The sequence below is a fragment of the Zalophus californianus genome, chromosome 6 (genome assembly GCF_009762305.2).
Source record: "Zalophus californianus isolate mZalCal1 chromosome 6, mZalCal1.pri.v2, whole genome shotgun sequence".
Lineage (NCBI taxonomy): Eukaryota > Metazoa > Chordata > Mammalia > Carnivora > Otariidae > Zalophus > Zalophus californianus.
This window is the reverse complement of record NC_045600.1, coordinates 146,549,605-146,569,858: the sequence shown is the minus strand read 5'-3', so window position 1 is coordinate 146,569,858 and position 20,254 is coordinate 146,549,605. Positions and strand designations below refer to the sequence as shown.

The window sequence follows — 20,254 nt, the reverse complement described above, 5'->3', positions numbered from 1 at the left end:
AGATGTTGCAGTTTTGAAGTTACACTAAACACAAGCTTTTTTACAGAATGGTATTTTGGAAAATGTATCAGACAACTCACATCAAATCAAAACAAACAGGCTGCAGCTCATCTAATTTATAACTAAAACCCCGAAGTGGCATCAAGGGAGAGCTGTGAACACTGATGACACTTCCCTGGACTCCGGTATTCTATCAGCCCGTGTCGGCACGAGCCTTTGTAATGCACACTTCACAGAACACGGAATTGCAATCTTCAGAAAATTCTTAGTAACGTACCAATCTTGGTTTATAAATACCAAAATCTCTACCCCGAATGTGGGACATGAACTCACGACCCTGCGATCGAGTCGCATGTTCTCCCGACCGAGCCAGCCCGGCACTCCTATGAATACCAAATTTTAATAAACTTTAATTGCTCACTTAGGTTGCTAGTAAGAGTGGTAGAAAGGGCAGATATTTTTAGGTTACACACCATTGTTCCAGGATGAAGGCGCACGGCCCTGCTCCCTGCTCTGGCAGACTAATGAGCGGCCATCGGGAGGAGGAGGCAGCTGATCCCAACATTAAGAGGCTCATGAAAACATAGCATCTCCATCCTGCCTCCTCAAGAAAAAGCCATTTCCTCCTGTAATTCACAGCTAATAGCACAAGACCACCAATTTCAGTCCCAGACGTTGACTTTAACATAAACTACCTGCATACGGAGATCATGGAACGGAGGTTACGTGCAGTTCAACTGTGGAAGGACCAGCTCCTTCATTACATCTGTATGTGATGTGTAGGTGCAGCAGAGTGCTTTAGGACACACAAATTAGGGGGAACCAGGACCAGGGGGTGATTGTAGAAATAACATTTTCAGCGTGATATAAAGTCTATTTAACCATCCAAATGCAGCCAAGGGGGACGGGGTTGCCCAGCACAGTAGACTGTCCCCATCTCATGCATGTTCAAGAAAAGGCTGCCCGGCTAGCTATTATCTGTACCAGGGATCCTGCTTTGGGTGAGAGAACAATCTTTTCAACTGTAAAATGTGATTCCACGGACCCAAGAACCCGTTGGGACAAGACTTGCATGGAGTTCGACTTCCCTCATGCTTCCCACGAGGCTACCCTCCTGAGATAAGGGGCCCACGATCACTCTGGTTTCCACTCCCATTGGCCCCAGACTAGCAAGAGGGACAGGGATGACCACGGCTCTTTCTGGCAGTCATATCGGGAATGACTAACCTCGCAACATTTACATAAACATCCCTGAACAGGAATTTCTGGATGCCGTCCTATTTAAGTTATGGTTTTATTTTCAATCACCACAAAATATAACAGAGATACGTGATAATACAATTTTCTTTATTAAAAATAATTTACAGCATCAATAACATATACACAATTGTCATCAACTGAACTTTGCCTCCAATATATTTTTATACAATACTTAACATTATTGAACTTAAAACTGTTACACTGTTTTGTTGGCTTTAAATAATGGACAATGATTTCTAGTTACTTGAGATACATGGGTTCATAGTCATATATTATATGTAAAATTGATAGAAACATCGGCACTATCACACTTCAGGGGAAAAAGCCTAAGTCCGTCTGCTCCCCGTTTCATTCCTCCAAGTCAACATCCAGTATCTGAGCACCTTCTCCTAAACCTAAAGGCAAAGACAGGTGTCTTCTAACAATCACAGAAAAACGTCAGTGCAATTGTGTCTCCTCCTCCTGTCACCCACCTTTGAGAAGGCGCACACGCTCGCCACGGTCCCCGTATGCCAACCACGCCGGCGCTGGACGCACTCTTCCCACAGAACCGGTAAGGCCGACGCCCCGCCACGCGCTCAGCAGTCCGCCACGGCGACCATGATGCCCTCTCGTTCAGAAACTGACGACCACCGTCGCCTTGGACACGTTCAGCTGTGGTAACGCAGCGCGGCGCCTGGACAGAAGCCCCTCTAGTCTGGTTGTCCAGGAGCAGCAACACCAGAAGGCAGGAAACGTGGCGACGGCAGGCGGCATCGTTTTCCAAGATGAAAAAAATGCTGCTCTTGCGAATACTTCTGGAGCCGTACTCCAAATCACAGCACTCGTTAACTGCTCTCACGTGCCTACTGTACTTCCTTCCACAATATCGTGCATCTTTCCAAACACCAAATGACCCAGACACAGTCAACAAAGGCGGTAAACCAGTGAAAGCACGAGATGTCACCTCTCTGCACACAGAGCACTTGGCCAGGGGCAGGAGCATACGGCGCACACCGGGGCGCACACCCAGACTCTCCTCTCCGACGCTGGCCACGCTCCCTGCTCCGTTTTCCGGTCTGAGGTCTGCCTGTCCTGGTGCTGGCCTAGGCAGAGGGAAACACACTGGCTCTGCTCAGAGCACCAACCGGCACCAGCCCGGCCTCCTGGCCCGGCCGCTGGAGCCCCTGCCCATGGCCACGCCTCCGCCCATGGCCACAGATGACACAGACGTGTCCCCACGCAGATGGTCTGAAGCCACCGCCTCCTCCAAGCATGCGACAGCAACATTAACATTTGACTCGTCACTCCCCCTAATTCATGTTTTCATGTAAATTAAACACATGCACGGACAGATACACAGGCGAAACAACGTATCAAGAACACAGTGTGAAAGTACCACAGAAAATAGTTATGAAAAATTTAAATAAAGAAGGGAAATCATTTTCTCAGACTCCAGTCCACGTGATTGTCTGAACACAGATTTGCAGACTATTTTCAGAAGACTGAGATTGTGTGAGTGCTTCTGTGCCAAGTTCTCAGCGGTCTGCACCTCCTGCTCTGGTAGTTTCGGCTAAAATTCTGCAGAACACAGTCCTTCCTTCTGTGCAGGACGTGGGATGACCAAGCCGCAGCAAACCAACTGGGTCAGAGGAAGACCTCCACATGAAAGAAAATCTCTACGATTAACCTTTTGCTAAGCTATGTTTAATTTCTTAAATTAAAAAAAGGCATAGAACTTTCTGGAATTAATTATCCAACCTTTTTCTTAAAAGTCGTCAAACATCTTGTTGACAGAACAGACGTGTGTGGAGAAAGTAGGATATCCAGACAGCAACAATTTAAGTGTTTTATCCTGATAGCTTTGGTTAAAACAAAACATAATTAAGAGAATCATGCATCCCAGGTAAAATAAGGACTCAAAATGACGGAAAACCAATTTTTAAATAACGAAGAAATAACTAACATTTAAAAAAATGCTTAGAGTTGAGCAGCAACCATATAATCTAGGGTGCATAATTTAAAAGTCTAGCGGAAATCATTTTAGCATTTAAGATTAAGTTCTCTTTAGCAACTACGAAAGTGTGGAATTTTGGTTAACAATCCCTAAAATAATAGGTTACAGGAAGTAACGGTATCACATCAAGTGAGCACAATGCTTGAATCCAATTGCTAGAATACCAGGTGAGGCCGGCCAGTGGGCACAGGAGCAAATGAGTGAGCGCGGTGGGCTGTGTGTGTTCACTGTTCAGACATCATGTGACCCAAGCCCCCTGCCGCGTGTGAAGGGCCTGGGCCAGACAGGGCACTAGGACGACCCCGGCTTACACTACAAGCTGTGAACGCCAACCAAGTCCAGCTCAGGTCTGAAAGTCCATTTGTAAATCAGATTCCAACTTCCACAATTTTAGAGTCTAACCTGGCTTCTTACATTCCAACCTGCTAGTCTTAAACCAACAAACAGTGGTATACAGTTTTATGGGTGCCAAACCAAACAAACTTCAAGAAGATTATTCATGTAAGAATCTTCAACACAAGTTCAAATTCTGCCTTTATTTACAAAATGGTCCGTTAAAATACCCGGTACTTACAGGCCTCTCCCACAGCACACCTCACACGTTGATTTGAGCAATGTTAATAGCACCATTCGTAGATTATTTAAAATCAGAAAGATTTCATTTCAGTCACTATGTTGATTCATAATCATTTACACCCATGGTGAGATCGGTGAGTGCACAGGACCGTCTGCAGCTCCAGGGCGAGGCTCCCTGGATCCAGCATAAAAGGCGTTACTCGCAGTTACCAGTTCTCAAAAGGTATCCGTGTGGAGTAGATACTATGAGAATTTTCGTGCCACAAAGTTTAATAATCCTCCATGTTTGTACAACGTTACTTCCACGTCATTTTCAAACGAAGCAATCACGCTGAATACTTTCCCAGTGTTTGTCTTTAAACAAACAGAAACATGTCATGTGAGTGATAAAATCGTCCAAGTGTCCCCAGTGTTCAGACCATCTGTCTTCATACCCCATGACACCACCTGCCAGACTCTGCGAAACCCTTCTCCTGCTGGAAAAGACCTGCTATATCTAAACACAGGCTTCACAGCCAAGTAGAAAAACGGGTATTTTCATCCCTACTTCTTATAGGCTCCACACCCAGTGCAGAGCCCAATGCGGGGCTCGAGCTCATGACCTGCACTGAGATCAAGGGTCGGATGCTTCACTGACCGAGCCTCCCAACACCCCTTCGTCCCCATTTCTGAATGACAAGTCCCGTACCACCTATGATGCTAAACCAGGTGCTGCAGACTCTGACTGACTAGTTAGGGATGTTACACCCACTGCTCACGTCCACTCTGTATTAACCATTCAGCGTGCATAATGTCTGCTCCCCCGTCCCTGCGCTCCACCCAGCGCCCGCTCCACTCTGCGCCACCACCCCCCCCCCCCCGCGGCTGTGTGCCTGGCTGGATTCCAATCCCACGGGCAAGGCAACAACGGGCAGCCAGGCAAAGGCCGTGGGTGCATGCCAGCGGGCAGCCGTGTGTCGTCTCGTTCTCTGGACTAGCTAGCGCTCTGTGTTTCCTCAGAGTCTCCGCTGCATTAAGTCGGGCGTCACAGGAAACAGCCACCTTAAACCACAATGTATGTTCACTAAGTCACGCTAGTGTGCAACGGACGATCATTTCTCTCCAGCTTCCACCTAGCTGGGTAAAGAGTGTGCAATCGCACACTTGAGAATCGGAGAGGTACCTTTATAGTTAACGTAACTCCAGGAGACAGTTCTTCAGGAAACGCTAAAGAAAACGTTTCTCTGCCGGAGAGGCCCAGGGAATCTGCATTTTCTCCCGGAAGGAACTGAAGTGGAGCTATGCCAATTCCAATCAAGTGATCTTTGTGAATTTTTTCGTAACTTTCAGCCAAAACAGCTTTCACACCCTGTAACAAATGTGCATTTTATTTCTTCCACTCAGCTCTTCAAAGTTGCTTTATTGGATGATTTTCAAGGGAAAAAATTCTACTTTTGGCTCCTTCTATAAAACTTGTTAACCTAATACCACACACTAAAGGTCCGTGCTGTGTCGAAGTATGTACAGATGATTTTTCTGTATTTTCAGGCAGCTCCCTAACTTCTTCTACCCGCCCCTGTGCCCTGCAGTGCTGAGTCAGCAGCACCGGCCAGGTAAGAGCACCCTGGGGGGGCGGCGGCCTGGCTCCAACGGGGCTCAGCAGGGTCTGTGATCCTGGCAGACCCACATATGTGCTCAGCAGCACTCTCCCTTGGCCTGCCACACGAACACAGAAACAGAGAAGGGCATCCCACAGTGACAGAGGAAACAGGAGACGTGGATTCTACAAATATTTAGAAGCTAAGTGACCCTGAGCAGACATCCAACAACAGAAACCATCAAGTGAATGTAGAAAGCGACACCAGTAAGGTTTGAGTCCATTTGCAACAACAAAACCCTGTCCTCTGGAGAAAACAAGCCAGAGAGGCTCCAGACCCATGATTGTCAAGTTTCCCTATGTCCTCCTATGGAACCTTTCCCGGACCTTCTCCTCCAGCCATAAAATTTCCCCCTGCTGCTTGCCCTAAAATTTTAACGCCACACACACAGACCGTGCATCTTTTTAAGTACTACGTGTTCATCTGTACTCCATTTACAAAGAGAGTGACATGTTGTTACCACCCAGGAATCAATTCTCAGCCCTGTGAGTGCCATCGCCTGACAAGAATGGAATGGATGCCCTGGACTGAGGGGCACTGGGCACAGGGAGGTGGGGGGGAGCACGCCATCGGAAATGCGCATTAAGTGCTGCTCTGCGTCCCTGGAAGTACTCCCAGACACGGCACATGGGGCTCTCCTAGTCCAACAGGTGGGTTACCGTCCACTCATCTACATAAGGCCCATCAACGGACAAAACCCAGCCGACACCCCCAGCCTGGAAGCAGTGTTTCAACGTCTAACTGAATAGACAGTTTAGGAACAAGTATGAGCGAAGCCTCCAACATAAAAAACAAAGACAAAACTGTGAGAAAAAAGGGAACCTGTACCTGTAATTAATATTCACAACAAGGATAATTGTCATCTCAGGAAGACGGGAGAATCTGGCTTATTCCTACAGCTCCTCTGAGTATTTACATTCTGGGGAGGCTAAGGACTCGACAATGGAGTGTGCACGATCCTGAGAGCTGGGAGGGCGGCTGACCGGCCGCTCTGAGCGTCTGTGAACAAGCACCGGGGCAGAGAGCAGGAGCGCACGTGCCTGACGACCCTCTCCAGCAGCCCCCACCCCTTACCACACTTTAGCAAGGATGCAGGGGCCAGACGAGCCTTCCTGACAGGCGGCCAGGCACCATCAGCTCCTACCCCTTGGCCCACCTCTGAGTCTGTTAACCCCAAAAGAGAAAGCTAAAGGCAGGGGGGCAAGTAAAACTCTCAGTGGGCACAGAGAATCAGCATTCCAGAGGGTCCGTTTAAGACAGGGGCCTCCTTTCCCTCCACTGTACTGATTTCTGCAAGTAAGACCGATGGAGATCTAATCTAATCCAGAGTATTAAAACGCAACTAGATCAGTACAAAATATTGTATGTGATCTCACCAAAAGGAGTCCCAAATAAGCAAAAAAAATCCAAATGAGCAAACTAAACTCTGACAGGATGTTACTGACAAAAGGGAACATTTAAAACTCAATTTTAAGAAGATAAAATTGAAGTATCAATACCAGCAGATATGGTCCTTTGGCAGCCCAGTCTCTGGAATTTCCAGAACCATATTTTTTCCCTGCTAAAATGATCAGCGGGACCCCTTCCTTCTGGTACAGCTCTGCAGCCTCAAACACATCCAGCTGTGGAGAAAAGACAAACAGAACATCTTCAGTATGAACCCGGATCCAGGCAGCGACTGCCCAACGGCTCTGTGCGCATCCTTACCGTCTGTCCTGATGGGAAATGGATTGTTTTGGGAGCTGGTTTTCCAAGGAACTTATTAAACAGTTTGATATTCGCGAACGTGCCTCTTGTCATCACAGCGTCGTTGCCTCTGCGGGCCCCGTAGGAGTTGAATTCACGAGGAGTAAGGCTGCGAGAAATCGTGAAGCTGGTTTCATTTCAGACGGAAAACCATCACACATTACTGAATCATAAAACTTACTCAGAAACACTTTTTAAAATGGAAAATTTTGAGCACGTACAAACATGGAGAAAACAGGGGAACAGTGAATGCCCAACTGCCCGTTTCTTCTAGAATCATCCCCCAGTGGGTGATTTTGAAGCAAACGCAGGTAACATATTTTCAGTGCATGTATCTATGTTTCTCTAAAACACCAGCCAAATCTGGAATCAGTCATCTCTCCAAGAAGCACTGGTTGTCTGTACAGGTTTCCGCTGAGGACAGAGCACCCCAGGAAACCTCTCCCACGTCGAAACAGCATTAAGGGAAGAGTAACCACCCCTTTCCAGAAATTCACATTGTGCTGTCTGGCTTTCACCAAAACCCCATGCGACACGAGGATCCTTAGATTTCTTTCAGTTAGTGCGAACATAAAGGTGCAGCATGAGGTGACCTCGCCAGTGGGAGTTACAGCGGCAGCACCGTAACCTGAGCGGGGGAGGGTGCTCGTTGCTGCCTGGTCACAATACGTGTGACCTTTTAGGGACAAGAAACAACGGAGCATAAGCAAGAATCAGCAAACAAAGCGGATCAGTTTCTAAGTCGGTCTTTTACATAAAAAGGCAGTAAGTTTTCTAAACTTGCATGTTTAAGCTTCTTACTTCAGGACAGACGTGATGAGGAGTTTAAAGGACCCCAAAAAAATCCTGACTGATGAAAACTAAGAAATCTGTATTTATATGTTAGAATGTAGTATACAGCAGTTACATATTTGAGAAAAGTGGGGACATTTTTTGGTGGATACTAGGTCACAATTATGACCAAGATAAAAATCACGACCAAAAAGATTTTATTTCTCACCACCACAAGTAAAAGCCGTGGTTTCAAGTTCTAGCAAATGGAACTGCTATTAGCAACTTCCACCAAAAGGTGTTTTAAATTCATACCAGACTAGTTAACCAGAAAAAAAATTCCAACACAAATTCCACAACAGCACCAATGAGACTGTGAGCGGAGCCAGGAGCATCATTACGCGAGCAACCACGCCACGTGCACCGAAGCGACCGTGATGCAAAGTCGTCGCCCGAACAGCTCTGGCATCTGAATGCTGTCCTAACTCCGCCTCTGGTGTCCACACAGCTTTTGACAACAGAGTAACTCCACATCAATCACGTAGAAACGAGATAAAATCTTTCTAGGCTTAGAGTTCTATCTCCCACATCAATGATGTTTACATTCTCTTCTATTATTCTTGTAAAAGTTTAGGCTCAATGGGCAGAAATTCATTGTCTTCTGATTGGCACAGATCGAGCCTACCTCACACACACTCGCTTTATTGTCCACAAAACACACATTTAAACTCTGCACTCCAAAGACAGGAGGAGCCATCAGGGTTCACTTGGAAGGTCAAACAAAGCTGACTTCTCAATAAAATCATATTGGGGAAAAAAAAAAAAATCTTGTTTCCAATCAGTTGTTTATTTAGACTACCAAGGGCTCGATTTAAAATAGCAATTTCCATTTCTAAAGTTACAGGCAAAAGCAGGTACACCAGGTACCCTGGCTACTGCTGACGTCAGATTCAGTGGTGATCAGGTCCCTGTGACGGCGGCCTACATAGCCGAACCCCAAATGACACGGGGTACAGGCGCCAACCCAGCACACCATCAAAAATCTGGGTATAACTTCTGACTCCCAAAACTGAATACCCTTCTGATGACCAGAAACCTTACCGAGAACATAAAGTCAACTTAACACGTATTCTGTATCATACGTATTACATCCTCTATTCCTACAAGTCAGCCAGAGAAGACAAAGTGCTGAGAACATCACAGGAAGAAAAACTATACTTATGGTCCTGGACTGGGTTTATCAAAATAAATCAGTGTATCAAAATAAATCAGTGTAAGTGGGTCCAGGCGGTTCAAACTCATGCTGTTCAAGGGGTCAAATCCATTTACTGGGCAGGGAGCGTGACCAGGAGGAGACTCTGAATCCAGGAGGAAGGGGACATGCGCACCCCGGGGCTGCATACCCACCCTCTGTTTGTCAAGTACTTGGCAGCGGCGCTGCTCCTGGCGATGCTCCCTGCGGGCGATATGTGGTCTGTGGTGACCGAGTCCCCCAGATACAGGAGGACATGTGCATTTTCAATGGGCTGCAGGGCAACTGGCTCTTTGGTCTAAAAGGCAGAAACAGTGAAAGGCATTTACTCTTCATGAGGTTTTTTTGTTCAATAACAACCTTGAAAATATCAAAGAATGAAATCATACTTACAAGCTTATCAAAAAATGAAGGACATCTGATGTACGTGGACTTTAAGTCCCATGGAAACAACACAGAATCCGGTGCTTCTAGGGAATTCCAACGCTTATTTCCCATCTGTGAATGTGAGTTCAGTTGATGAACAAAAAGAAAAGATAAAATGGAGTCAGACAAAAGAGGCTTATGAATGTGTTCAAGGGAATTAAAAAGTCCTTACGTTAGAAGGACCTATAAAAAGGCCTTCTTCATTGGGAAAGGAAGCTAAGATAGTGCCATTCTAGAACATGGCATTTTTGGACATTTGCTCATCAAACTCCAGCACACTAGATTTTCATGAATACTTTGAGATTAAGTTTTAATATAAACTGAACATAAAAGACTTTAAAAAATCCAATAAAAGGGTTAAGGGTTTAGAAAAAGTGATTCATGTAGTAAAGAAACTGTGCTGGGGGACGCGCTGCTCACCTTCAAGAGCATGGCTGAGAGAAAACCCTCTGCTGCTGTGACGGTGCGTGTTTTCCCCACACGGTCCCCCCTCAAACCCCACACGACGTCTCGCCGTGGTTCTGCATGGCCACCACGACCAGCGGTCCTGTGCCATGGCCACCTCGCAAACGGGACTGCTCCAACCCACCAGCCCAACTCTGTGCATCCTTTTTATTTAAATTTAATTTTTCAAATTTTATTTTAAATAGACTCCACACTCAACGTGGGGCTTGAACTCACGAACGAGATGAAGACTCCCCCACGCCGACTGCGTGGGCCAGACGCCCCTGCTTCTGTCCCTCCCGTACAGCCCTCCCCCGCCATGTTCTCCACATGGACACAGAGCGGCCCTCCTGAGTTAGCAAGCCTCTGTGCACAACCTCGCAAAGGCTCCCGTCACTTCCTTCAAGACTCCATCCACGTTAATCACGGCCTAAAACCTCCTCTGTAATCTCAGTCCCCGCGTCTCCCTAACACCAGTTCCCACCACGGCCCTCACTTCCTGTGGGTCAGACACCCTGGCACCCTCATCAACGGTCCCTCTGTGAGGCCTTCACACATTCGCTCTGCCCGGAAAGCCCTGCTCTTGGTCCAGATGTACGGAAACTTGGTCACCTCCTGCAGAACTGTGCTCAAGACACATCCTGTTTTCGACCACTCTAAGTAACTCTACTCCTCAGATTGTGGTCAGCTGGCTCTCTTGACCCTGCTCTGCGGCTCTCCACACCACCTACCACTTTTTAACGTATTGTGTGATTTGCCTCACAATTCTGTTTACAATTCCCTGCCCACCTCTCCCCATGAGAATTTTGTGTTTTGTTCATGTATCTATTCCAAAACATCTAAGAGTGCCTGGCATGTAGTAGGGGCTCAATAAATACTTGTTCAGTGAATACCTTTGCAATCTCATTATCTATATTCTCAGTTTTGTTTTTAAAAAGTGTGAATATATGTATTTGCTTGTAGGTGCACAAAACCTCTCTGGAAAGATGCCTGAGCAAGTGACGTGCCTCACGGCCCCTGAGGAGGCAACACAGGCAGCCAGGGGGCAGGAGGGAGACTCCATGCTTGCTCTTACTTCTTCTGAACGTTGAGTCATCATCTAATGGGAACAACAAACAAGGTCCGTTTCTATGAATTCTGCCCATATTCAGGATGCTTGCTACCCATTTCTAATAAGTAAATAAGACCATTTTTTTTCCTAAAGATTTTATTTGAGGGAGAGAGTGAGCGAGAGCACAGCTGGAGGAGGGGCAGAGGAAGAGGGAGCAGCAGACTCCCCGCTGAGCAGGGAGCCTGATGTGGGACTCGATCCCAGGACCCTGGGATCATGACCTGAGCCGAAGGCAGACGCTTCACCGACTCAGCCACCCAGGTGACCTAAGATCGGTTTTAATACTCTAAGCTATTCTCCCAGATATTAGAGATTCCAAATACAAAACGATTATCACTTATTATAACCTGCATGTTCAAAATAATGTGATCAATTTTTATTAAATCCAGAAAGACCCATGAAATAAAGAAACACTGCCATTTATTGAACTACTTAAGAAACAAGTGAGCCTCTTACCTCCATTTTCTCTTTCAGTGCTTTAAACATGGACAGTACGACACGCTCTTCCTCCATCTGGTGGACCTCCTCTCGGCTGGGCCAGATGTCCTGCAGGTAAATGCTCTTGCCAGTAGCGTCGGTGCCTGGAGAGAGCATTGTAACATCAAAGTCAGTATAAAAGTAATTCCCTCCAGGGGCACCTGGAGGGCTCAGGTGGTGATCCTGGGGTCCTGGGATGGAGCCCTGCGTTGGGCTTCCTGCTCAGCCCGCTTCTCCCTCTGCCTCTCCCCCCTGCTTGTGCTCGCTCTCACCACCCCCAGATAAATAAAATCTTTTAAAAAAAAAAGTAATTCCCTCAAGGTGTTCACATCTTTTCAAAAACCTATCCCAGAAACCAAGTAAACCACTCAATACCAGACTGCTTCAGGCATAAGCAGCTAAAAAAACAAAGCCTTTGTATACTTTATATTCTTCATATGAATACAGAAATGAATGACTGCATGACAAGATTTCCTGAAGTAATTCAAAGAGTGGACAGTCTAAGAAGCATTTCAGAAATACAACAACTTCTAGAGCAAAAAGCGTGTGTGGGTACGTTTGTGTGATAAACGAATGATACCTAACGGCTCCGTCTGGAAGTCTATATTCACTGTGCCTGCTATGGCGTAGGCTACCACCAACGGTGGGGAGGCAAGGTAATTGGCACGAACACAGTCACAAAGACGACCTTCAAAATTTTTGTTTCCAGATAAAACTCCACAAGTAACCAAATCACCCTGAAAAAAAATACATATACTCAATTTAAGAGATGGTACAAATTCGGATAATCACATGTATGCAATCTCAAATATTCTATGTCTGAGGGCAAGATAGCCAAAGAGCATACTTCTAATTATTAGACATAAAACTATCAAATCCCATGAATGAACTAATTCACTACATCTTTAAGGGATTATTTCAAGGATCTAAAAATGATTCTTTTAATCATTTTAAGATTCACTCTTCCTAAGAGGTGTAAGAACCACAGAAATATAAATACATCAATACATATTTTCTACCATTTAACAACACAATATATGGTTAAGAAAACCCCTTACCTGTTTGACTGCATTTAAAACTGCTTCTGATACGGGTGCTGTATTTCCCACGCAGGTTGAACAGCCATAGCCAACTATTTCGAATCTGTATTTGGATAAATACACGTGATTGAGTGGAAGGTCGTTAACGACTGTAAAGAAAGGGCCAGCCGGGTCCCTCACTGCCATCCCAGTGATGAGCTGCCTGAGCGCACACACCCACCACGCGGATTAACCCCCCTCAGTCTGTCTGTCTGACCGTCAGGCGTGCTGTCTGTACTGAGCGCAGGAACTCTGACAGAGCATCCCCAAGTGCGATGTGGCTGCCTAAATCCAACACAAAACCTGTACGCCGCACAGGACAGCTCCCCACATACAGCTGGAAGATGACCGTTCAAGAAACGGATACAGAGCTTCCATCCAGGGGTAACCCGGCGGCAACGGTGAAGCCTACGCCTCAGACAGATGGGGCGGCAGCTGGGAACGCCAACGCCAGCAGATCTCTTAATTCTCAACCCGCCAAAAACCCAGAGAAAGCCCCTGACAGAAATCCCACGACGGTACAACTAAGAAATTGCAGGTATAACTCTCAAAATTACTTGCAGCCCCTCTTCTAAAAGCAAAAAAAGTTTTCTTAATTTACCAGTCTTGCAAAGGAATTGATTTTTCTAAGATAACAGGCTCCAAAATACACAGCCGGCACCAATTATTTCTTTTGAGTCCATGAGAAATGGTAAAGTTAGTTTCTACAAAGTTTGGGGACAACTTAACCCATGCTTCACAAACCCAGTAACCTCACAAAAAGTCAATTAAGACAATTTGGTCCATTAATGATGCAGCCATTTTGCTCTTGATGCTGTCACATTTTGCTCTTTCTGCAAACTGACCTCCCCGATCAGAAACCACGCACCCCCTGGAGCCGCTCCTGAGGCACATCTGTCTTTACATCCGCACGCTAGAGGCCGCGCTGGGCCCTGCTGCTCCAATCTGCTCAGTCCATGACCATGGAGGGCTGAGCCTCACACTGCGACATAGTGGAAAGGTAACAAGTACAACAAAGCCTATGTTTCCCATCTTGTCTCTGCGTGTGAAAAGGCTCTGACAGGGGCTTCCCTCCCTGCGGAATCCCAACATCCACGTCAACAGCAGTGACCCGCACTTACCCGAGCTGACTGAGATACGGTAACACGCCACTGGAACTGAGATAATGGGTCACCATCCCACTGCCTGGAGATAAACTTGTTCTTATGTATGGCTTAACCTGCAGACCGGCGTCCACGGCCTTCTTAGCCAGAAGACCTGCACGGTGAACAGTGACGCAGGCCAGGTCAATCTCGTGCAAGGGTCGAAGTCCAAATGCATGAATTTACAGTCATTATTTTGTCCATTTTACTCTATTGATGTGTTTCATTTAAAACACACACAAGATTATACTGATATATACTAGCCTTTACTTTGCAAATTCAGATACAGCCTGATGTCATGGCATCACACACACACTTGGAAAACAAGGACATGTAACGATATTATGTACACGCACGATACACATCACGACCCTTTCAGATGCCATCGTGATGGCAACTGCACACTTATTCCACACGACTGTATACTATCAGTGAGCGGTGTCCACTTACAACCCCCGCCAATAATCTCTTCCTTCTCTTCTCAGTGGACTCGAGTGCACTGCTGTGGTCAACCGTCAAGAGATTCGCTGACTGACTACACTTCTAGATTAACAGAAGCAGGTAACAACCGAAAACTAACAGACATGTAAGTTGTAGTAAAAAAAAATTTACCATCCGTGTAACGAAAACAAAAATAATAACATAAATCAAACTGAGATTCCTTAAGACCCAGTTAAAATCTCGGAAAGTGTCTCAATATTAAACAGACACCGGTATCCACGCATAACCTAAGACACAAGGTGAGTGTGGCACAAGACTACAAACTCACTCAGGAAAGGGAAGGGACAGCCTACCTGCGGCGAGCATGACGGACGGATTACAGTTGTTGGTGCAGCTGGTGACCGCAGCCATGACCACAGACCCGTGAGACAGCTGGTACTCACTTCCTTCGTAACGAATAGAGACGTTCTCCTTCTGCTTCTCGGCCGCAATCTGGAAGCCTTTAAATCCCACCTACACAAACATGCACATAAATACAAATATTCTGGGTACGCTCAGACAAACTTGCAGTTCTGACCACGCGTGAGAGGTGCTGAAGGCTGCAACACTCAGTTGTTGGATGTCGGCTGGAGTAGGAGCCTGAATGGTCCCGACACAAGTCTGGTGGTGTTCCTAACTCCCCGGGATGTGGATCTTACCGACCGCGGTTCTCAACAGACAGTATAGTCACGGCCCTGTTCTGGGGGTGTGTGCAGAACGCACGGGGCGGGGCTGGCTGCAAGCCGGCAGCTCTGTGCTCATCACGCTACGTTACTCCCACACAACACGACGACACATGGCAGAAAGCAAGCTCTGGAAAGAGCACCAGATCCTGCTGCTCCCAATAAAAGAGTTCAGGTTTTAGCTGTGATTCTCACCAAGTACAGACCCGGAAAGTCAGAGGTCACGGCTATTCAGTTACATTCACCAGACGTTACGGGCGTGAGCTCACAGTGCAGAGTTCGACAACAGTGCTCTCCGCCACAACGCGAGAGCCGTGACCATGGGCAGCAACTGAGCGCCTGAAATTAGGCAGCTGTGATTACGGACACCACTGATGTCTGACCCTCACAGCAGCCTGGGGACAGTGCCAGATGACTAGCTTCCGACAGGACGGGGCTGACGGGGCCTCTTGTATGTGCCTCACACACAAGAACACAGCAGCTGCCTGAGGCTGAGGCCCATGCTGGCCCTCCGCCACCCAGCACGAGAAGTACTTGGCCCTCTGCCACCCGGCACAAGAAGTCCTTGGTCCTCTATCACCCAGCACGAGAAGTACTCGGTCCTCTATCACCCAGCACGAGAAGTAGTCGGTCCTCTATCACCCAGCACGAGAAGTACTCGGTCCTCTATCACCCAGCACGAGAAGTACTCGGTCCTCTATCACCCAGCACGAGAAGTACTCGGTCCTCTATCACCCAGAACGAGAAGTACTCGGTTCTCTATCACGCAGCATGAGAAGTACTCGGTCCTCTATCACCCAGCACGAGAAGTACTCGGTCCTCTATCACCCAGCACGAGAAGTACTCGGTCCTCTATCACCCAGCACGAGAAGTACTTGGTCCTATCACTCAGCACAAGAAGTACGTGGTCCTCTATCACTCAGCACAAGAAGTACTTGGTCCTCTATCACCCAGCACAAGTACTTGGTCCTATCACTCAGCACAAGAAGTACTTGGTCCTCTAACACCCAGCACAAGAAGTACTTGCCCCTCTATCACTCAGCACAAGTACTGACAAAGGCGGTGGTGCAGGAACCTGCCTTTTCATTCAAGCAAGCTTGGAAATCACGTTTCATGTCCGTCACAGCAACTCTATCCTGAGGTCTCTTTGGACCGCTGACAGATGCAACTATTGAATTCAGATGAATCCGAATCACCTAAGAGACGAGAAGGAAGAGAAAAACAAGGAATGAGAATTTGTTAGGTACAGACTGCAATTTAGCACTACTAAGGCAGAATAAATACATCCACGTTTGTTGTAATGGTGATCTACACTCCCAGAAATAAAGATTTTAAAACAATCCCAATTAATTTGTGAAACAGAACATACAAACATTGGCTAAAAGCGAGCTCAGATCAATATGCAAACTGCCCAACACCAGCCGTGTAGTCTAGAGTATCTTGTTCCCCCGATTTCTTTCCCCCTAACATCACAGATGCCTGATGATAAAGCAGGTGCCTGTGACAGCTATTGGTCTACTGCCCCTGAGCTCCAAATTCACCCTTCCCTGCTCTGTGACAACTGAGGTGGGTTCAGGAAACACTGCTCCTTCCTCAGCATGCAGGGTGCCGAGTCTGGTCAGCACAGGTGCTGGAGGGACACAGCAAAAGGACTCTTCTCTTCCTAGTTCCAAGGTGTCTAGCTGGCCAGGCTCCAGCAAAGACACGCTTTTATTCCTTTGTTAAAAAAAACCCCGTATTTTCTTAAAACCCAACCTCCCAAACTAGGTTTCTGTGCATTTCTTCTGGCATTTCTACCATTTTCCTCTGTCCATTTTATTTGGTTATAATCAGTTCAAATGAAGATTCTCTTCACTATGGGCTTCACCAATATTTCACAGTCCTGTCTACTCTGAATGACCCTAACAACAACACCCACTGCACTGTAGTTTCACTTTACGGATCCAGATGATCCCTGTCTTTACACCTTAATGAGTTTGTCTTGAAATCAAAGTCCTGATGGGCTTTAGTTTTATTTATCTGGTCAGGTCTTTAATAAGCAAATTTATTCCTTTTTACTATACAATGCGAGAGTTTTCATTTTTCTTCTTCTTTCCCTTTGTCTTTAAAAGCACTAAATAAACAGAGCTGAAAGGGACCAGAAAATGATGAGTCAAGTTAAAGATCTCCCCGAAGTTCACACAGATTCAGGTCCTACAGGCGCTACACTGGCCTGCACTATGCCTGTGTGGCCTCGCTGGGTCCACCCATCACATCTGCTGCACGCCGGGCACTGCTCTAGGGGCTGGAGCTGCAGACCACACACACCCGACAAAGCTCCTCTCCTGGGAACTTATTTGCCTTCTGGACGGGGGGAGAGGCAAACAAGTACAGAAATGAGTTCAGGCACGCATACATGTTATGAGGAAAAATAAAGCTGGATCAGAGAATGATTCCGCCCAAGAAAACAGCTTAACAGTTAACCAGACCTTCAACAACACCAAGTAATTTGAGATGTTGACACACTCCTAGAAAAGGTAGGTCACGAAAATTCAAACTGCCCTAAAAGTGAACTTTACAAATTTCCAACAGGTAAGAAATGCAAGCCTAGATTACAGAATATCTTTAACATTTAAGACCACATCACTGTAAACTCCTTACATGGCAATTTCTACAGAACGCAGATGCTAACCAGATGCAGGTATCCCTGGAACAGACAGGTTTAGAGCACATCACGGTGCTCTGGTTTACCATAAAGTAGAAAAAGATCAGAGTGAGAGATGAGGAGTCAATTTTGTGTTTTAAATATTAAAAATTTAGACTTAATAAAATGTAAAATTCGTTAACAGAAATCTACGTAAACTTAATGCATAAAATCTAAGCGGAGTCACAAGTAATGTTAACAGGTTAAATGGTAACGATAGTCGGCATTTGCTGAGCACTTCCTGGGCGCCTGAAACCACTCTGATGCCTTCCGTCTGATGTATCTGATCCCTTCAGAACAGCTTCCTATTTCCGAGCTGAGCACACAGAGGCAGAGAGGCTGCACAGCTGTGTCCCGACCCAAGTGGCCAGGTGGTGAGGGGCTCCTCCACACACACCTGGGAGTACATGGGTTCTCCTGAATTATCCTGGTCATGTCGAAACAATTTCACAGCTTTCAGGTATGTTTCCATTGACTCGAGTTTGGCTTTGTCAAAACCTAGAAAGAATTAACAAGGACAAAAGTACAGTAAGAAATTTTGAACTCTTTGGGGGTGAGGTGCTGAATTCCAATGAGCAAGAGACACTGCATGTTACTAAGTACTCAAAATACAGTTCTTTACAAATTGCTAACTGATATTACTCTCAAGAGTAGTAAAAATTCTACCCTTCATGAAAACTTGTAGCCCCCCTTTAAAAGTTACTCAATCAGAAACAAGATGAGAAACACTGAGCCCATTCTATAAAACTCACAAAATCTATACTGTTTGTAGAAGATGAATCAGTAACATTGAATATAACAACCATCACAAAGGACACTCATTACTTTCCAGTATGAATATAAAAATCAAAATGAAAACATAAATGAAGCTTAAGGACGTCTCATGAGCAGAAAGACAGAGGTCTAACAAGATCTTCCAGAAGGTAAAAGAATCTGGATGTTAACTACAGGCAGTTCTCTGCAAGCCTCGTGGGAAGTACACAGTAGTGGTGGATCGTATTTTCCAGCAACTGACCTAACAGTATACCCCCTGAGTTGTATGTTCTTCCTACAATGTGACAATGACATCCCTCCATCAAGGGGCAGAATCGACCCTGTGGACCTGAGCTATGGGACCCTTGGCTGGCTGGCTGGCGCACGCTCACTCTCGCAGGTCACCCTGCCCTGGAAGAGCCACCACGTGAGAAAGGCCACGTGGGAGATGTGGCCTTTCTCAAATCGCAGCTCTGGCCACTACGAAGCACCCGTTGACGGGTGAGTGACCTTCAGGACCCCGGGCCCAAGCTTCTGAGGCTCGCGGTTGAGGCTGCAGACATCATGGAGCAAAGACGAGCTGTGCCGGCCATGCCACCTACATTACTGCCCATGGACACCGTGCAGCCCTAGGTGATTATTGCTGTTTTAAGCCATTAAGTTTTAGGAAAATTTGTTATACCAACAGATCATTAATACATAAATCATATTAACATGCAAGAGAGGAGGCACCTCCATCATTTCTCTCTAAATGTTCTATCCACCAAATCCCCTTTAGAGAAAGTTCTGCACTTGATGAGAACCGTTCCAACGTTCCAAATGACCAACTATCCATTTTGCCATCTGACCTATTAACTTCTAAACCTGCCCCCCCAAGTGAAGAATACTAGACTCTATCCCCCAAATGTACTTATGATCAGAGACCAGTAGTTCGGCAAGGTCTCTCACAAAAGGGACATGGGGGCTGTGAGGGGAGTACAGGAGCACCTTCTGGTTTTAGAGATCTTTCTACACTAAGTCCTCAATACAAGAGGATCCAATCTCCTGTTTATCATAAGGCTACAAAAAAGATCTAGAACCTGGAACCCTATGCTGCTCACAAAATGGTGTTACTCTTTAGACAGAGCACGGGTCCCCAGACCCTTCTGTCTGGTGGCCCCTCTCCTCCCGTTACAGGGACACCGTGAGTCCACACACGCCTGCCCCCATCAAATTGCAGCTCTGGCCGCTACGAGGGCCATGCGTCCTGGAAGCAGTGGACCGAGACCAGTAGCGGGACTCCTCCCTCAAAGTCACTGTAAATCAGTCACACGGGAGGGACTAGGTTTGGAGGGCACAACACTCTTTAAAAGACATCTGAGGCAGTTTATTTGAAAGCCACTATTTCAAAATAAGATAATTTCCTGAACATTAAATACCATGCACACGGTAGTTGTTTATTAGGAAATATTTCAGACAAACACACTGGACGTGTAACACATTTATCCTAATGATCTTTCATCTTCTTACCTGTATGTTCTAAATGTTTTAATGTCACATTGTCAACAGGGAAAAAGCTGAGGATAGCACCATATTCTGGACACATGTTTGCTATTGTGGTCCGATCCACTATAGATAACTGTGAAACTCCACTTCCAAAAAACTCAACAAACTTTCCAACCACTCCTACTTGCCGGAGGTGCTATATAAAGGGATACACAGAAACGCACACAAAATTAGTAAGATTAACATGGATTCT

At 46.3% G+C, this 20,254-nt stretch overlaps 1 protein-coding gene across 2 annotated transcripts in view; it reads right to left on the bottom strand.

Annotated features, from left to right (window-relative positions):
- Positions 1-1,277: 1,277 nt before the first annotated feature.
- Positions 1,278-20,254, bottom strand: part of IREB2 (iron responsive element binding protein 2) — a 42,506-nt gene continuing 23,529 nt past the window's right edge. Inside the window, exons 9-22 of one of the 2 annotated variants that reach the window (XM_027570045.2) lie at positions 20,026-20,197; positions 18,161-18,261; positions 16,160-16,276; positions 14,712-14,871; positions 13,897-14,032; positions 12,755-12,839; positions 12,277-12,433; positions 11,676-11,800; positions 9,632-9,736; positions 9,394-9,536; positions 7,177-7,324; positions 6,969-7,091; positions 4,995-5,180; positions 1,278-4,186 (exon numbers count right to left, since the gene is read on the bottom strand). In XM_027570045.2, the coding sequence (XP_027425846.1) occupies positions 4,076-4,186; positions 4,995-5,180; positions 6,969-7,091; positions 7,177-7,324; positions 9,394-9,536; positions 9,632-9,736; positions 11,676-11,800; positions 12,277-12,433; positions 12,755-12,839; positions 13,897-14,032; positions 14,712-14,871; positions 16,160-16,276; positions 18,161-18,261; positions 20,026-20,197 (1,869 nt within the window). In that variant the 3' untranslated portion in view covers positions 1,278-4,075. The remainder of the gene's footprint in view (positions 4,187-4,994; positions 5,181-6,968; positions 7,092-7,176; positions 7,325-9,393; positions 9,537-9,631; positions 9,737-11,675; positions 11,801-12,276; positions 12,434-12,754; positions 12,840-13,896; positions 14,033-14,711; positions 14,872-16,159; positions 16,277-18,160; positions 18,262-20,025; positions 20,198-20,254) is intronic. The other variant, XM_027570046.2, reaches the window with a different exon arrangement.